This window comes from Schistocerca gregaria, chromosome 1, assembly GCF_023897955.1.
Source record: "Schistocerca gregaria isolate iqSchGreg1 chromosome 1, iqSchGreg1.2, whole genome shotgun sequence".
Lineage (NCBI taxonomy): Eukaryota > Metazoa > Arthropoda > Insecta > Orthoptera > Acrididae > Schistocerca > Schistocerca gregaria.
Genome location: NC_064920.1, coordinates 443,322,900 through 443,337,501, shown reverse-complemented (window position 1 = coordinate 443,337,501; position 14,602 = coordinate 443,322,900). Strand labels below are relative to the sequence as shown.

The 14,602-nt window shown below is 39.4% G+C and overlaps 1 protein-coding gene across 1 annotated transcript in view; it reads left to right on the top strand.

Moving 5' to 3' along the window:
- Window positions 1-13,588, top strand: part of LOC126351894 (slit homolog 2 protein-like) — a 32,084-nt gene extending 18,496 nt beyond the window's left edge. The window contains exons 3-4 of the mRNA XM_050002642.1: window positions 9,317-9,477; window positions 9,608-13,588. Of these exons, the coding sequence (XP_049858599.1) occupies window positions 9,317-9,477; window positions 9,608-10,190 (744 nt within the window). The 3' untranslated portion in view covers window positions 10,191-13,588. The remainder of the gene's footprint in view (window positions 1-9,316; window positions 9,478-9,607) is intronic.
- Window positions 13,589-14,602: the final 1,014 nt, after the last annotated feature.

Here is a 14,602-nt window from a genome sequence, read left to right as displayed (position 1 = left end):
TTTGTCCACACCACCTTCCCTGGCATTTGTGGTGAGATCTGGTGTGACAACAGTACGGGTACGTTACGACCCCTCATCCCAACCATGCTCCAACGAGCTGTCTTCAACCCATTGCATAATTTAGCCCACCCCGGTGTTTGTGCATCCGCCCGCCTCGTAGCGGAGTGCTTTGTGTGGAGAAATTTCAACAAGGACTACCGGCAATGGGCATGCTCCTGCGTCGTGTGCAAACGCTGCAAAGTACACAAGCACACTTAACCCCCTCACGGCTCCTTTTCGATCCCTCCTGGGCGTTTTCCAGCATATTCATATTGACACTGTCGGCCCTCTCTCTCCCTCTAACGGCTTTTGTTATGTTCTCTCGTCAATGGACCAAACAACTCGCTGGGTCAAGGCTGTCCCCTTCTGCAATATTATGGCAGAAACTGTTGCTCGAGCTTTTGTCGAGTCATGGGTATCACATTTCGGATGTCCAGCTATCATCATGACTGACAAGGGCAGACAATTTGAGTCGGCCCTATTCAGTGGGATTTGAAACATTTACGGCATATGGCGCATCTGTACCACATCATATCACCCACAAAGTAAAGGGCTAGTCGAGCGCTGGCACCGCACTCTCAAGGCAGCTCTCCGATGCCAAGACTCTCTATGGACAGAGGCTCTTCCCCTTGTGCTACTTGGCATTCGTACGATCCATAAGGAAGATCTCAGTGGCACAATAGCCGAGTTCATATATGGCCAGAACATTGTTCTCCCTGGTGAACTTGTGAGCCCTTCCGCTTCTCTCCCTCAGTCTGACTTACCTTCCTTCATTGACCGCATTAGACGCCACTTCATCAACCTCCATATCCCTCTGCCTGCCAGCCATTCCCACCCTAAGTTTCACATCCCGAAATCTATGGACAATTGTGAGTACATCATGCTCTGCGATGACACTGTCCATGCTCCTCTCCAACCTCCATATACCGGCCCGTACCGAGTTCTCCAGTGCTCAGCCAACACCTATGACATCCAGATGAAAGATTCAGCTGTTACAGTCTCTCTCAACAGACTTAAGCCTGCTCATGTCAAGCCTTCTACTCCCCTTCAGGCCACGAACACGCCACTCACTGTCATGGCTCACGACGCTCCGACCACTCCCTCCATGTCGGACTTACACACTTAATTGAGTGACTTCCAGCTACAATCATCGAGCTCTCCTCCTACCTCGCCCGCTACTCCGGTCTCACACACTCCGTCGAGTGACCACATGCTCCCCATGTCGAGCTTACCTATGATCATGCCCTCACTGGCAGGCCCTTTGCTGATCCCATCGACCTCTCCACCATCACCTGCCTCACCATGTCGAGGTTTCTCACGCCCCCCCATCTTGAACGTGCCCTCGCTTGAGGTGTTTGTGCCTGTCCCCCCGGACATAATCCATGACATCTCAATAATACTGCATGATTATACACTGTTCGTCATGTGTTTCTCTTCATCCAGTGCTCATGACACAACCTCCACCATTCCCTGCCATCTGGTGAAATGTGTTCCCCTCCCACCCGAAGTCGACCTGGACATGCTTCGTGTGTTCGCCACACCCACCAGAGACATCGTCGTCGTCGCTCTGTTCCACCCACGCCCAATATGACGCCCGGCTCGCTTCAATGACTTCCATGTTTGGTGGCCAAACCTTCCTCCTCGATATCTACCCACACAGCTCCCCGAAGACACTGTCAAGCTGACCATGGTCCGGCTTCCAGCCTCTCAAGAGTATTCCATACTGCAGGGGGGGGGGGGGGGGGGGGGGGGCTATGTAGCGCCGATGAGGTCGACACCAGCATCAATATGCGTTTGTCTTTGGATGCTGAGTATCGTCTTTGGACTCTGAGTATTGTCTTTGGGCTGTTCTGCCACGTTCAGTTCTTTGTGAGCCTTGCATGTGTTTAGGTGAATAAATGAACTACTGCTAAATGGGTGTTATTTGGTGTAACCAACCAGAACTTCTCCCTCACACTGAGTCAAGGAGGTGGCCATTTTCTGAGTATCTGGACGTGTCAGGGTAGAAGGAACTGCCAAGCAAAAGGTGTTTAGGGGGAGGGTGTTGTGCATCAAAGTGCCATTTCCTTGTACGGTGCCATCTCAATGACTGACAGAAGAAGCTGAAAAGCTGGAAGTGGTGAACAACAAACTGCAGTTGCTCAAATCAACTGCGTAGACATGGCGGACTTTGTGCTATCCACAACGATGGAAGGAAGTGCTGCTCACCAGATTGCACATAGGGTATTGCCCACTAACACCTGGGTTCCTCCAACAGCAGGAGGACCCACCACTCTGTAAAGATTGTGGTGTGCCACTTTTGGTTCAGTATGTTTTGGCTATGTGAATTTTATATACAGACATAAGGGCAATCCTCAGTTAGACTGGACATCTGCCACCAATCTCACTGACACCGATACCAGTGTAGCACAGGTTTTGAAATTTTGTGAACTGTGGGACCTCATCACAAAAGTGCTGAGAAGGGGGAGGTCAGCAGGCCGTGAATGGACAGCTTACCCAGGCAGCTTGGTATTTTTATTTATCGATTTTCAGTATCTTAATTAGTGCACCATTATGGCAGTTTATTTTATAATTGATAGGTGACCTTTCATGCATTATAAGCAACTCTTCCTGTGGGAACGACCTTTGCACCTCCCCAAGCAAATCACATATTGACATTTCATAAGGTGCTGATGATCAAACTTTTGAACACCTCACAACCAACAACTTCATCTTATGACTTTCCTACACCACATTTTTTTTTTTTTTTTTACCCTCTTTAAGATTTCAAACTGAATGGTTTTCTCCTGCATTTTCAATATACCCAGAATGGTGGGGCTGATGATCACAGGTTGCTCCCATAAAACCTTTCTCAACTTGGGGTTTCCCAGTACTATCCCTTTTTTCTGCTTCTTTCAGCCAAGTCATAGTTTTTCAGGGTTATGTGCCCTGGAACAACTGGGTAGAATCAGCCTGGGAATTTTTTAGAATTCTGGGAATTTTTCATTGTTTTAATTTTCAGCTAAATTTATGTAATTTTGGCTGGTAAGAACTGTTACTCTAAAAAGAATTTTACTTTAGCCAGCTACTTCAGAACAATACTGCAACAATAAAACAAATGAGAGAAAAACATCAAAATAGAACTTAAGTTGCAAAAAAAAAAAAAAAAAAAAAAAATTGCTCAATTTCCAACGACGAAACACAGTGCTCACACAAACGTCTGTCTACAGCAAAATGGGTCAAAGGCTTTAGTAAAAAGACTATGCAATACTTCATAACATCCAAGTACTTTCACTTGGGTGTGACTTTACAACTGTTTAATTTCTGGTAGTTCACGATATTGCAAATGGTGGTTTGAAAAGCAGTACTTCGAATGTAAATTTCCTTTTAAGCAAGATGTATTATGTTACCTATGAAGTGTGTGATGAATTTCTTAAATCACACTGTCATAACACTTTGAGGAGCAACCACTTAGCATAATTTTGCGCCCAGAAAACCACACATTCATGACATTATTTAAAATTTAACTAGAACATTTGCGTGCTGAGTGATGACTGCCTTCATAGCGTTCATAATGAGTGATGGTAAGCAATCACACAAAGTGCTTCACAAACAGGCAAGAGGAATAGTGTTCCGTGTGTACCAACACTGTAAGAGACTGTCTTCCGCTCAATCCATGCCTGCACAAGGTGCGGGTCATGTCCTTCCCAAATGCCAGGAGCAGACAGCTGAAGCCTGTTGTGTTGGTTTGAGGTCCCTTCAGAGAATATCCAGCGAAGATAACACGCTTATCCAATCCTGTGGCTCAGCTGTTTTCAAATCACCAGGGGGAAAACACTATCAAAAAAAAAAGTGGGTGAGTTAAACGATTTCATGAAACACGTTTTGCGGCACATAGTGTTCAGCACATATGCTGAAAGCGAGTATCCAACAGCAGACAAACTAGTATGGAAGAAGCTGAAAATTTTAACGGAAGCAAATGTACCATTTTGAGGATACTGAAAGACATGGGGAGGATACTGAAAGACATGGGGTTCGGGTGTCAGAAAACGAACAATGGTAGGAAATCATTAATAGAACAAAGTGATATTGTAGCTGCAAGGACTCTGTTTTTGAGAACAATGCAGGAGATCAGAGAAGCTGGCACATCTCGAATTTATTACTTAAATGAAACTTTCGTTAATCAGAACAAGCACTATGTGCTGGAAAATGAGCGACGAGTATGGTGGATTAAAAGTTCCTCTTGACAAGGGTAACGAATTATAGTGCTTCATGTCGGATCAGCAGATACTGGCTATATTCCCCAGGGTAAGCTGATTTTTAAGGCGTCAAAAGCTAAGAATTCTGAAGATTACCACTCTGAAATGATGACAGCGTCTTCAAAAGGTGGTTTACACAACAATTATTGCCACATATTACTGCGTCTTTAGTTATAGTCATGGACAATGCGAGCATCCACTCATTGCAAGTGAAGAAAGCTCCAAATACGAAGTCCAAAAAGGCAGACATTATTACATGGCTGTCATCTAATGGAATACCGTACTTCATAACTCGTCGCATACCAGAACGGAACTGCTGGTTCTTTTCAATCAACACAAGTCTGCATACAGTGTTTATGAGATAGACGAATCATTGCATATCATTGCCATTACAACCCAGCGGATCTGGTATGGTCTCAGGTGAAAGCATATATTGCGGAAAAGAACAATACATTCAAAATTGCGGATGTTAAAAGACTTACACATGAGGCAATAGACAGGATCTGTACATCTGCATGGGCAGCTTGCGTAAGACACGGGGGAAAACTGCAAGATGAACGTTACAACAGCGAACTTTGCAGGATTCATCTACGTAGGACAGCGAAGATGATGGTGTGGATTTCGTGTTGTGAAGTAAAGTACCAGTTTCTTCTTATTTGTGGGACTACGCCTGCAGCTGTAGGCAGTAGCTACCATCTTTGACCTCGTAACAATGCCAGTTTCATCATAAAACATATTTCGTTCAATTAAGTACACATACTATAAAGCCGTAGCAGATTGCACAACGAAAGAAAATTAGTTTTTAGTAACACATTAAACTATCTGTTTCTGATATCTTTACGGTCACAAATTTTTAAAACTGGAAAATGCCTTAAATGTATTCGATCACTGTGGGTGCCTAATGTAAGCAATGCAAAAATTCATTTGATTAGCCAAACAAATCGTTGTCACTCAAAAGACGGAACATTAAACATTGTTAGTATTTAAAGAAAGAATAAAGCTAATCATGATTACTGACAAAATAGTGTGTGTATCGTCGTGAGATTGATCACCCAGAAAGGTTTCGTTGAGGTTTCAGAATCATCGCTGGGCTTTCATTTGCTTTCTGTTATACAATAGGAAAAATATTCGTTATTTTTTACATATATATACCGTAAATTAGAGTTTTTAAGAATGTTTTTACAAACCTGAAAACATCTTAAAGTTTTGCATATATATCTGGTTACCACATACAGTGGTTTTCCTGGTTTTTTATATTTTTCTTTAGAGCTGTTTTACTTTCAGAGTCTGTCGTCTTCAACCATTTAGAACTTTATGTAGAGAAATTATTTATCTCGATATTTTAGACTATTGGGAATGTTGTGATTGAGTTCAACATCCTTATTTATGTCAATGAAATGGATTATAACAACAATATGTTAAAGTTTGCTGATGACACCACCCTTTTTGCCAAAGGAAGAACTGCTGCAGAATCGCTCCAAGAAACATGAACGCTTCCAAAACATTAAAGAATGGTTCATCAAAAATGAAATGAAAATGAATGTAGAAAAAACACAACATCTGATATGCACCCTTAACAACATCGGATGCTATGATAATATGGGGGCTGTCAAACTGTTGGGTTTCATGATAGACAGGAAACTAACAATGACGAACACACAGTGTAATGTGTGCTCCAAGCTCTCCCGTGTGATATACCTTCTGAGGAGGTTAAAAGGTGTATTGAGTCACCAATATCTCATAACAGTATATTATGCCCTATTCCATAGCCACATCAATTATGGCATACTGTTATGGAGACATTCTGCAGGTTGTAAGGATGTGCTAATTCTATAGAAAAAAGCTCTCAGAATAATCACATCAAGCAAAAGACAGGAACACTGCAGGCCTATATTCAAGCAGTTAGGAATTATGACAGTCTTAAGCCAGTATGTGTTCTTATGTCTTATCAGCGTGAAAGAAAACCAGATTAGAGATTAGATTAGATTAATACTAGTTCCATGGATCATGAATACGATATTTCGTAATGATGTGGAACGAGTCAAATTTACCAATAAATGACATAATTAAGTTAATTTAACAACATAATTAAGTTAATATAACAACTTTTCTTTTTTTAATTTTTTAAATAATTTTTTTGTTTGGATTTTTTGGTCTTTTTTTCTTAATTTATATCTAAAAATTCCTCTATGGAGTAGAAGGAGTTGTCATTCAGAAATTCTTTTAATTTCTTCTTAAATACTTGTTGGTTATCTGCCAGACTTTTGATACTATTTGGTAAGTGACCAAAGACTTCAGTGGCAGTATAATTCACCCCTTTCTGTGCCAAAGTTAGATTTAATCTTGAATAGTGAAGATCATCCTTTCTCCCAGTATTGTAGTTATGCACACTGCTATTACTTTTGAATTGGGTTTGGTTGTTAATAACAAATTTCATAAGGGAGTATATATACTGAGAAGCTACTGTGAATATCTCTAGATCCTTAAATAAATGTCTGCAGGATGATCTTGGGTGGACTCCAGCTATTATTCTGATTACACGCTTTTGTGCAATAAATACTTTATTCCTCAGTGATGAATTACCCCAAAATATGATGCAAGCAATGAGTGAAAATAGGCATCATAAGCTAATTTACTAAGATGTTTATCACCAAAATTTGCAATGACCCTTATTGCATAAGTAGCTGAACTCAAACGTTTCAGCACATCAGCAATGTGTTTCTTCCAATTTAATCTCTCATCAATGGACACACCTAAATTTTTTTGAATATTCTACCTTAGCTATATGCTTCTGATTAAGGTATAGATTTGTTAATGGCATCATACCATTTACTGTACGGAACTGTATGTACTGTGTCTTATCAAAATTCAGTAAGAGTCCGTTTACAAGAAACCACTTAGTAATTATCTGAAATACATTATTGACAATTTCATCAGTTGATTCTTGTTTGTCGGGTGTGATTACTATACTTGTATCATCAGCAAAGAGAACTAACTTTGCCTCTTCATGAATATAGAATGGCAAGTCATTAATATATATTAAGAATTCATAGTTCCCCAGTTTGAGGAATGTGCTGATCTTCAGCATGAGGCAAAATATACACAATCACAATACCTGTAACAAGAGGACCATCAAAATACCCAGGTGTCGACTGACGGGAACGCAAGACAGCTTTCCAGTGGTTGCCCTAAAGATGTTCAACTCACTGCCTTAAGAAGTGCAATCCCTGCCACTAGGAACATTCAGAAGGAGAGTAGCACAGGACCTGAAAGAACGCCCATTGTACTCCATTGGTGAATTCTTTAATAGTGACCAAAGTGAATGGACAAATAAATATTGTTTCTATTAAGTGTAAATGTCTTAATTTTGAGAATATTTTTTAAATGTATATATCTAATTAATCTTGATGCAGTCTGTCTAGTCATGGCTGGTAAACGACACAGATCTAGTAATAAAGTAATAATAATCAATTCTATGTGGAAGGTTGTGTATGCGGGCGTGTAAGGATTCTCGTTATTAAGAATGCAGATATTAAAGTTCACTGTGGAACGATGTTTATGCCAGCACGCCGTCAGCTCACAGTGCGTGAACTGACGGAAGGAAATTGACAGGGATGCAACGTGTCTCTCTCTCTCTCTCTCTCTCTCTCTCTCTCTCTCTCTCTCTCTCTACGCACAGAATGCATGACGCACACATCTTTGTAGCTGCTCTCCATTCTAGAATGATGTTGCTATTGGCTGACTACATCACATGTCCTATGCTCTGAATATCAGCGGTCACTGGCTGGTAAGATCACGTGACATGAGCTGTAATTCATAATTCATGACAACAATGCATCGCCATCTCAATTTCAGTGCTTTGGAAACTGTACGAGCTGTGTTTGGTGGAATTCGTATTTATACTTTCATAATACAAAAAATGCAGTGTACATGTTCCTGCGCATCAAAAATCTTCTCAAAATGCTTTTTATCCCCCCTAGGTTTTGATTCATAAAGTACCAGGAGTTCTGCACCAGTGTATGAAAACTTTACCACTCATGCGATTGAGTTGCGAGGAAAACCATACTATCACTTGACACGGTGAAATTGTCTTTTCATCCAGGAAAAAGTGAATTTTTAACTAGGAAATCTAGAAGAAACTGGATTTTTTTTTTCTTGCCCGCCCAACAACTCCAGATCTAACTGTGTTCCATACACATATCTGTTCCTATTCTCTTTATCATTTCACCAACTCGCATAACAAAACAAAAACAAAAATAGTGTCCTATGAAAATAATGTCAGTGAGCTGGACTCTGTTAGCTCATACCTGAGTGTAACAGTAGCATGGACATGAAAATGATTGATGACATAGGATCAGTTGTGGGTAAAGCAGGTAGCGCACATCAGTTTATTGACAAAATACTAGGGAAATGCAATCAGTCTATAATAGAGATTGCTGATACATCACTTGTGTGAACCACCCTATAATATTGCTCAAGTGTGTGGGACCTGTGCCATATATGACAAGCAGGGGATATTGAATGTATACAGATAAGGGCAACACAATTGGTCACAAGTTTGTCTGTTTTACAGGAGAGTGTCACACAGAGATGATGACAGAACTGTGATGGCAGACTCTTGAAGATAGACCCGAGAAAATCTACTAACAAAGTTTCAGGAACCAGCTTTAAATGATGATGACGCTAGGAACATATTACAACTCCCCCTACATATTCTCCTATCAAGGACAAGATTAGATTAATTACAACATGAACAGAGGCATTTAACATTCTTTCTTCCTACACTCCATATGTGAATGGAATGGAAAAAGTCCTAATAAGTGATAAAAGTCGGATGTATCTTCTGGCAGCACCTCAAAGTGGTTCGTAGAGTATAGATGTAAATGTAGATCACCATACATTATTTCAATAAGAAGAGTCATTTCAACTGGCCTTAGTGTGTTTTGGCTGCCATTTTCCAACACCATAATTTTAATCTTTGCTATATAGTAAAATTGATTTTAATACAATGATACTAATTAATCACTTTATTTTTCAAGGTTCTTGACTTGAGTTATTGTGACATAGAGAGCATTGCAGTGAATGCTCTTTCTAATATGGAAAATCTCCAGATTTTAAGTTTGAAGGATAATCAGCTCTCTGTTCTGAATGAGAATGTATTCCACCAGCTACATAATTTGGAATTAGTTGACATTTCAGGGTAAGAAAATGCAGTCTCTCTCTCTCTCTCTCTCTCTCTCTCTGTGTGTGTGTGTGTGTGTGTGTGTGTGTGTGTGTGTGTGTGTGTGTGTACGTGTGTGTGTGCTGACGTGAGTCCTTGTTTGTTTCAGAAATCCGCTGAGATGTAATGAAGAGACAAATAGTCTTCAACAGTGGTTTACAATGCAAATGATAAAGCATACAGCAGTTTGCAGAAGTGATGAGAAGCAAAAGATACTTCACACTAAAGATAAATTTCAGAAAATTGTGTCAGCTGTGGAAGACACCACTGATGATGGATTCGAAGACCTTAGGAACTTTTGGGCTATTGAACATAATGAGGGTGTTGTTGATTCTAATAAAATTTGTGAATGTGAAAATTCCACCACAAAGAAAAGCAATTATTTTCTCAATATTCAGGTCTTTGAGGAAATACCATCATTTTGGGCCTTCCTTATTGGTTTACAAATTGGAATTGTAATTTCAATAACGGTAATACTTCTGAGAAAAATTAAATGTTGCCAGTGTAGGTTAATGCAGAGCAGTATCACATCCCAACACCGATTATCACAGACTTCAGCACTTGAACCTATGCAGGAAGAGTCAACCTGCTTGTGGGATAATAGTGGATTGGAAACTCCCCCACCTCCATACCGGGATGTTGTTTTTCATAATGTTGCTGATAGAGCCACTTGCAATAATGGTAGTACATGAAAGATGGCCTACAGGTAACAGTACAAAATGAAAATTTCAGCTACAGCATACATGCAGTAGGGTGTAAATATTACTGCTCCATAAGTTAATAGGTTGAAACAAGAAAGTTGTTTGTCACCATCATTAATAAGAAGTTTTTCTTAATGAGAAGAACTGCTTGTTGGAACATTCTCATTTCATGTCCAGATATTACTCAAAGCTCTATCATAACATTACCATTCAGTTGGTGAACTGACACAAAAAGTCAGGGAAACTCAACAAAGACAGAAACTGCAATAAAAGTAACCTGCTGAGATACAGTGTAGCATCTCATGGGGTTATGCTGTTGTTTAATCTGTAGATCATCTACAGTCCGCTCTGTGAATTTCAGTCATTCAGAAAAGTGTATAGGGGAGATATTACTTTCGCATTTTCTTATGTTGTACCATTATTTTTCTCTTTTACTCACAATTTTGTTCCTATGGTAAGCCTTTGGAAGAAGTCCCTGTGTCACAAAAAGTCATCTCCTGGACTTGTTGATAATTTCAAAATTATAAAAGCTAGCAAGAATCACATATGGTTTAAGACTGAAGGGATCAACTTTGTCTATGATATAGGTGTTTACTGTATACTGTTAGCTCAGAAATGGGCAAATAATAAAGTTGCAATCACAAATTTGGATCACCTACATAACCATATACAATGCTTAATGGATAGCATAGTTTAATATGAAAGCATCTGAAGAAATGTCTCTTATGAGCAACTAACTACTATTCTATAAAAGAATTTTTATTCAAACATCTTATTTATATAATGAAAAATAATTAAATACTTAACACAAAAAACTGATTTTATAACTAAATTTATGTGAGCTCGACTGTAAATAACTAGCAGTTTGCTACTGTTGACTAAAATTTATTTTACTGCTTGATACATTCCGCATCACTGCAATACACAGTGCTGGTGAAACATAGAATGCATAATTAACTTGTTACTGTTTGTCAACCTCTCGTTGATTGCCCGCATCTCGTGGTCGTGCGGTAGCGTTCTCGCTACCCACGCTCGGGTTCGATTCCCGGCGGGATCAGGGATTTTCTCTGCCTCGTGATGGCTGGGTGTTGTGTGATGTCCTTAGGTTAGCTAGGTTTAAGTAGTTCTAAGTTCTAGGGGACTAATGACCATCGATGTTTAGTCCCGTAGTGCTCAGAGCCATTCTCGTTGATCACTAATAGAATGGTATGCACAAAGAAGATAAGTATTCTGTTTGGTAGACAAAGAGGTTACTGTGCTATAGGGCTTAGTGTAGCTGACATTGGCATTTCCCAAACTCCAAATACTGGTCACACAGTCTGCCAGCTTCTATGGATTCAGTGCTTGGCTGCCTACTGAACAAGAAAGTTGGACAAAACGGTAACTAATTGCATCCTTTGTAAATCACTTGGTCTTCTCAGACTAGGAAAGTAATCCATTCAGACAAAAAGAATATTACAGCCTGATAATTTATAGGCACTGGACACAGTTATTGCTATTGCCTAACCAACAGCAACTTGACATATACGCAAAAGGAGAGCACATGCTCCACCTTTCCACCCATTTTAATTTTGTCACCTCACTCAGATCATCATTTTGTTTTATTTTTATTTACTCCATCAGAACGGTTACATCATTTCACTCTAATTTATTTCTATGTATAAATTATCAATCAGATTTACTACCTTCTTTCATACAATACTTTATTAGCCCGATTAGAGTTTGAAGCTCATCTGCTACTGCGTATTACTTCCTCCTCCTGGTTTCCTCCTTATGCAGCAGCATCTGTAACTTTTCCATTTAATGTGTCAACATTTAACTCTCTAGCTCCTCAATAAGATGCTCCCTATTTAATATAATACTTCTGAAGAATATTACAATTTTTAGTTGGTTGGTTGATTTGATGGAGGGGACCAAACAGCAAGGTAATCGGTCCCATAGGCTTAGGGAAAGATGGGGAAGGAAGATGGCTATGCTCTCTCAAAGAAACCATCCCAACATTTGCCTGAAGCAATTTAGGGAAATCATGGGAAACCTAAATTAGGATGGCCAGACAAAGGTTTGAACATTGTCCTCCCGAATGTGAGTCCAGTGTGCTAACCACTGTGCCATCTCGCACTTTTATGTCTCAAATGTCTATGAAATGGCATCTGTCAGATAGTTATTTGCTTGTAAATGGATTCAACCTTGGTAAAATTCGTTTGTGGAATTGCATAGAGTTTCTCAGCCTGCATTAGTGTCTTTGTGTACTGCCAAACTTTGAAGAATCATCTTTTAGCCTCCACTGTTATCCTCTCTGTATTGCAGAAATCAAGGAAAAAAGCAGTTAAACATTACAGATTTTGAAATCAGGCTAGTTTATTCTTGATTCAAAAAGCTTAGGGACATATTACTTCAACTGGGCACTGGATACTGAAAAGACATACAAACATCACCAACACACACATGCTGTTAGTTGTTAGTAAGCATTAAATGTAAGACTGGTGAGGTTTTGATATATGTACTTACTCTCATTCTGTCACACTTCAAATTGACTCCCAAGAACATCATTACATATTGATGTAATATTTAATTAGTTTCCCATGTTATTTTTTGTAAAAAGAATATGATAATTATCATTTTGTTATCAAAGAAAGGCATTATATGACTTGAGTACATAATATGTAATAAAATATTTTAGTCTGTAATTCATAAATTATTATCTGTATTGAGTAAGATCTTTCTCTTGTTAGTACCTGGGAAATAAAGCCATTAATGACTATCAGCTTCCATCTCCAAAGTCTTGTTTAGTTGGTACTAAATAAGAAACAAGTAAGAAGCTGCAGTATGATAATGTAATGAAGAGGAAGGCAGTCAGCATTTTACTCAAGGGACACAATATTTCCAACACCTTGCAGCTCTAAAGTCTATTTTAATCAGTGCTAAAGAAGAAACACATAAAAAGAAGGTGCAGTATGATTACATATGGAAGAGGAAGGTAGTCAGCATCTTACTCAGGGATGCAATAGTTAACTGATGGAACACTTGTTTTTCCTTTATTTTCTGTAGCTTGTATACTTTTTATTGGTAATTAAAACTGTGACTTTATTCCTGTCCTGAACCTCACTCACTACATATTTACACATTATGAATTCAAATGCATTTCTGACCATTGAAGGAGGAAAGACAAGTTTTTAACCTCCCTTCAGTGAAAAGGTTTAGGCAAAGTAATAAGTAAGGAGAAGGTCACAGAACATATGCTGTCCATGGGTGTTTGTTTTTGTATGTTCAGACATTAAATGGGAAGTGTGAAATAAGAGAAAGCAACCAGGTATGACAACATGTAAGCGGCTTCACTTGCTGTGGGCGGGGCCTTTTATGTAGCTTGACTTTCGAGGAACAATCACGTGCAAGAATGAAAACAAAAGACAAAATTCTTTTGTGACAAATGAAATATATTGTAATCTTGCATATCATGTTGAGATGTATGTAGTATGAAAAGTCATGTTCTGCTCTAATTCACGAGTCACCCCAATGGTCTGTACACCCAGTGACGGAAATATATATTTGTAAAAGGAAAGCAGTGTACGTGACTTTTCATGATATGAGTATAAGTTATCTTCTTTTGATCCAATAACAGCTGCAGAACATTAAGAAATTAAGTCTTTCCTTGGCTGTACAAGGGACTCCAGAGCCACTGATTAGCAGGCCCTCTACTTTACAAAAATCAAGTATGGCACAGGATTGGGACGGAAAAAAATGTAAATATGTCAGATCTTATGTCAGGTGACAGAGCTCACTAAGTACACTACTGGTCATTGAAATTGCTACACCAAGAAGAAATGCAGATGATAAATGGGTATTCATTAGACAAATATATTATACTAGAACTGACATGTGATTACTTTTTCACGCAATTTGGTTATATAGATCTTGAGAAATCAGTACTCAGAACAACCACCTCTGGTCATAATAAGGGCCTTTATATGCCTAGGCATTGAGTCAAACAGAGCTTGGATGGTGTGTACAGGTACAGCTGCCCATGCAGCTTCAACATGATACTACAGTTCATCAAGAGTAACGACCGGCACATTGTGACGAGCCAGTTGCTCGGCCACAGTTGACCAGACATTATCAATTGGTGAGAGATCTAGAGAATGTGCTGGCCAGAGCAGCAGTTGAACATTTTCTGTATGCAGAAAGGCCCATACAGGACCTGCAACATGCCGTTGTGCATTATCCTGCTGAAATGTAGGGTTTTGCAGGGATTGAATAAAGGGAAGAGCCACGGGTTGTAACACATCTGAAATGTAACATCCACTGTTCAAAGTGCCGTCAATGCGAACAAGAGGTGAACGAGATGTGTAACCAATGGTACCCCATACCATCACGCCAGGTGATACACCAGTATGGCAATGATGAAT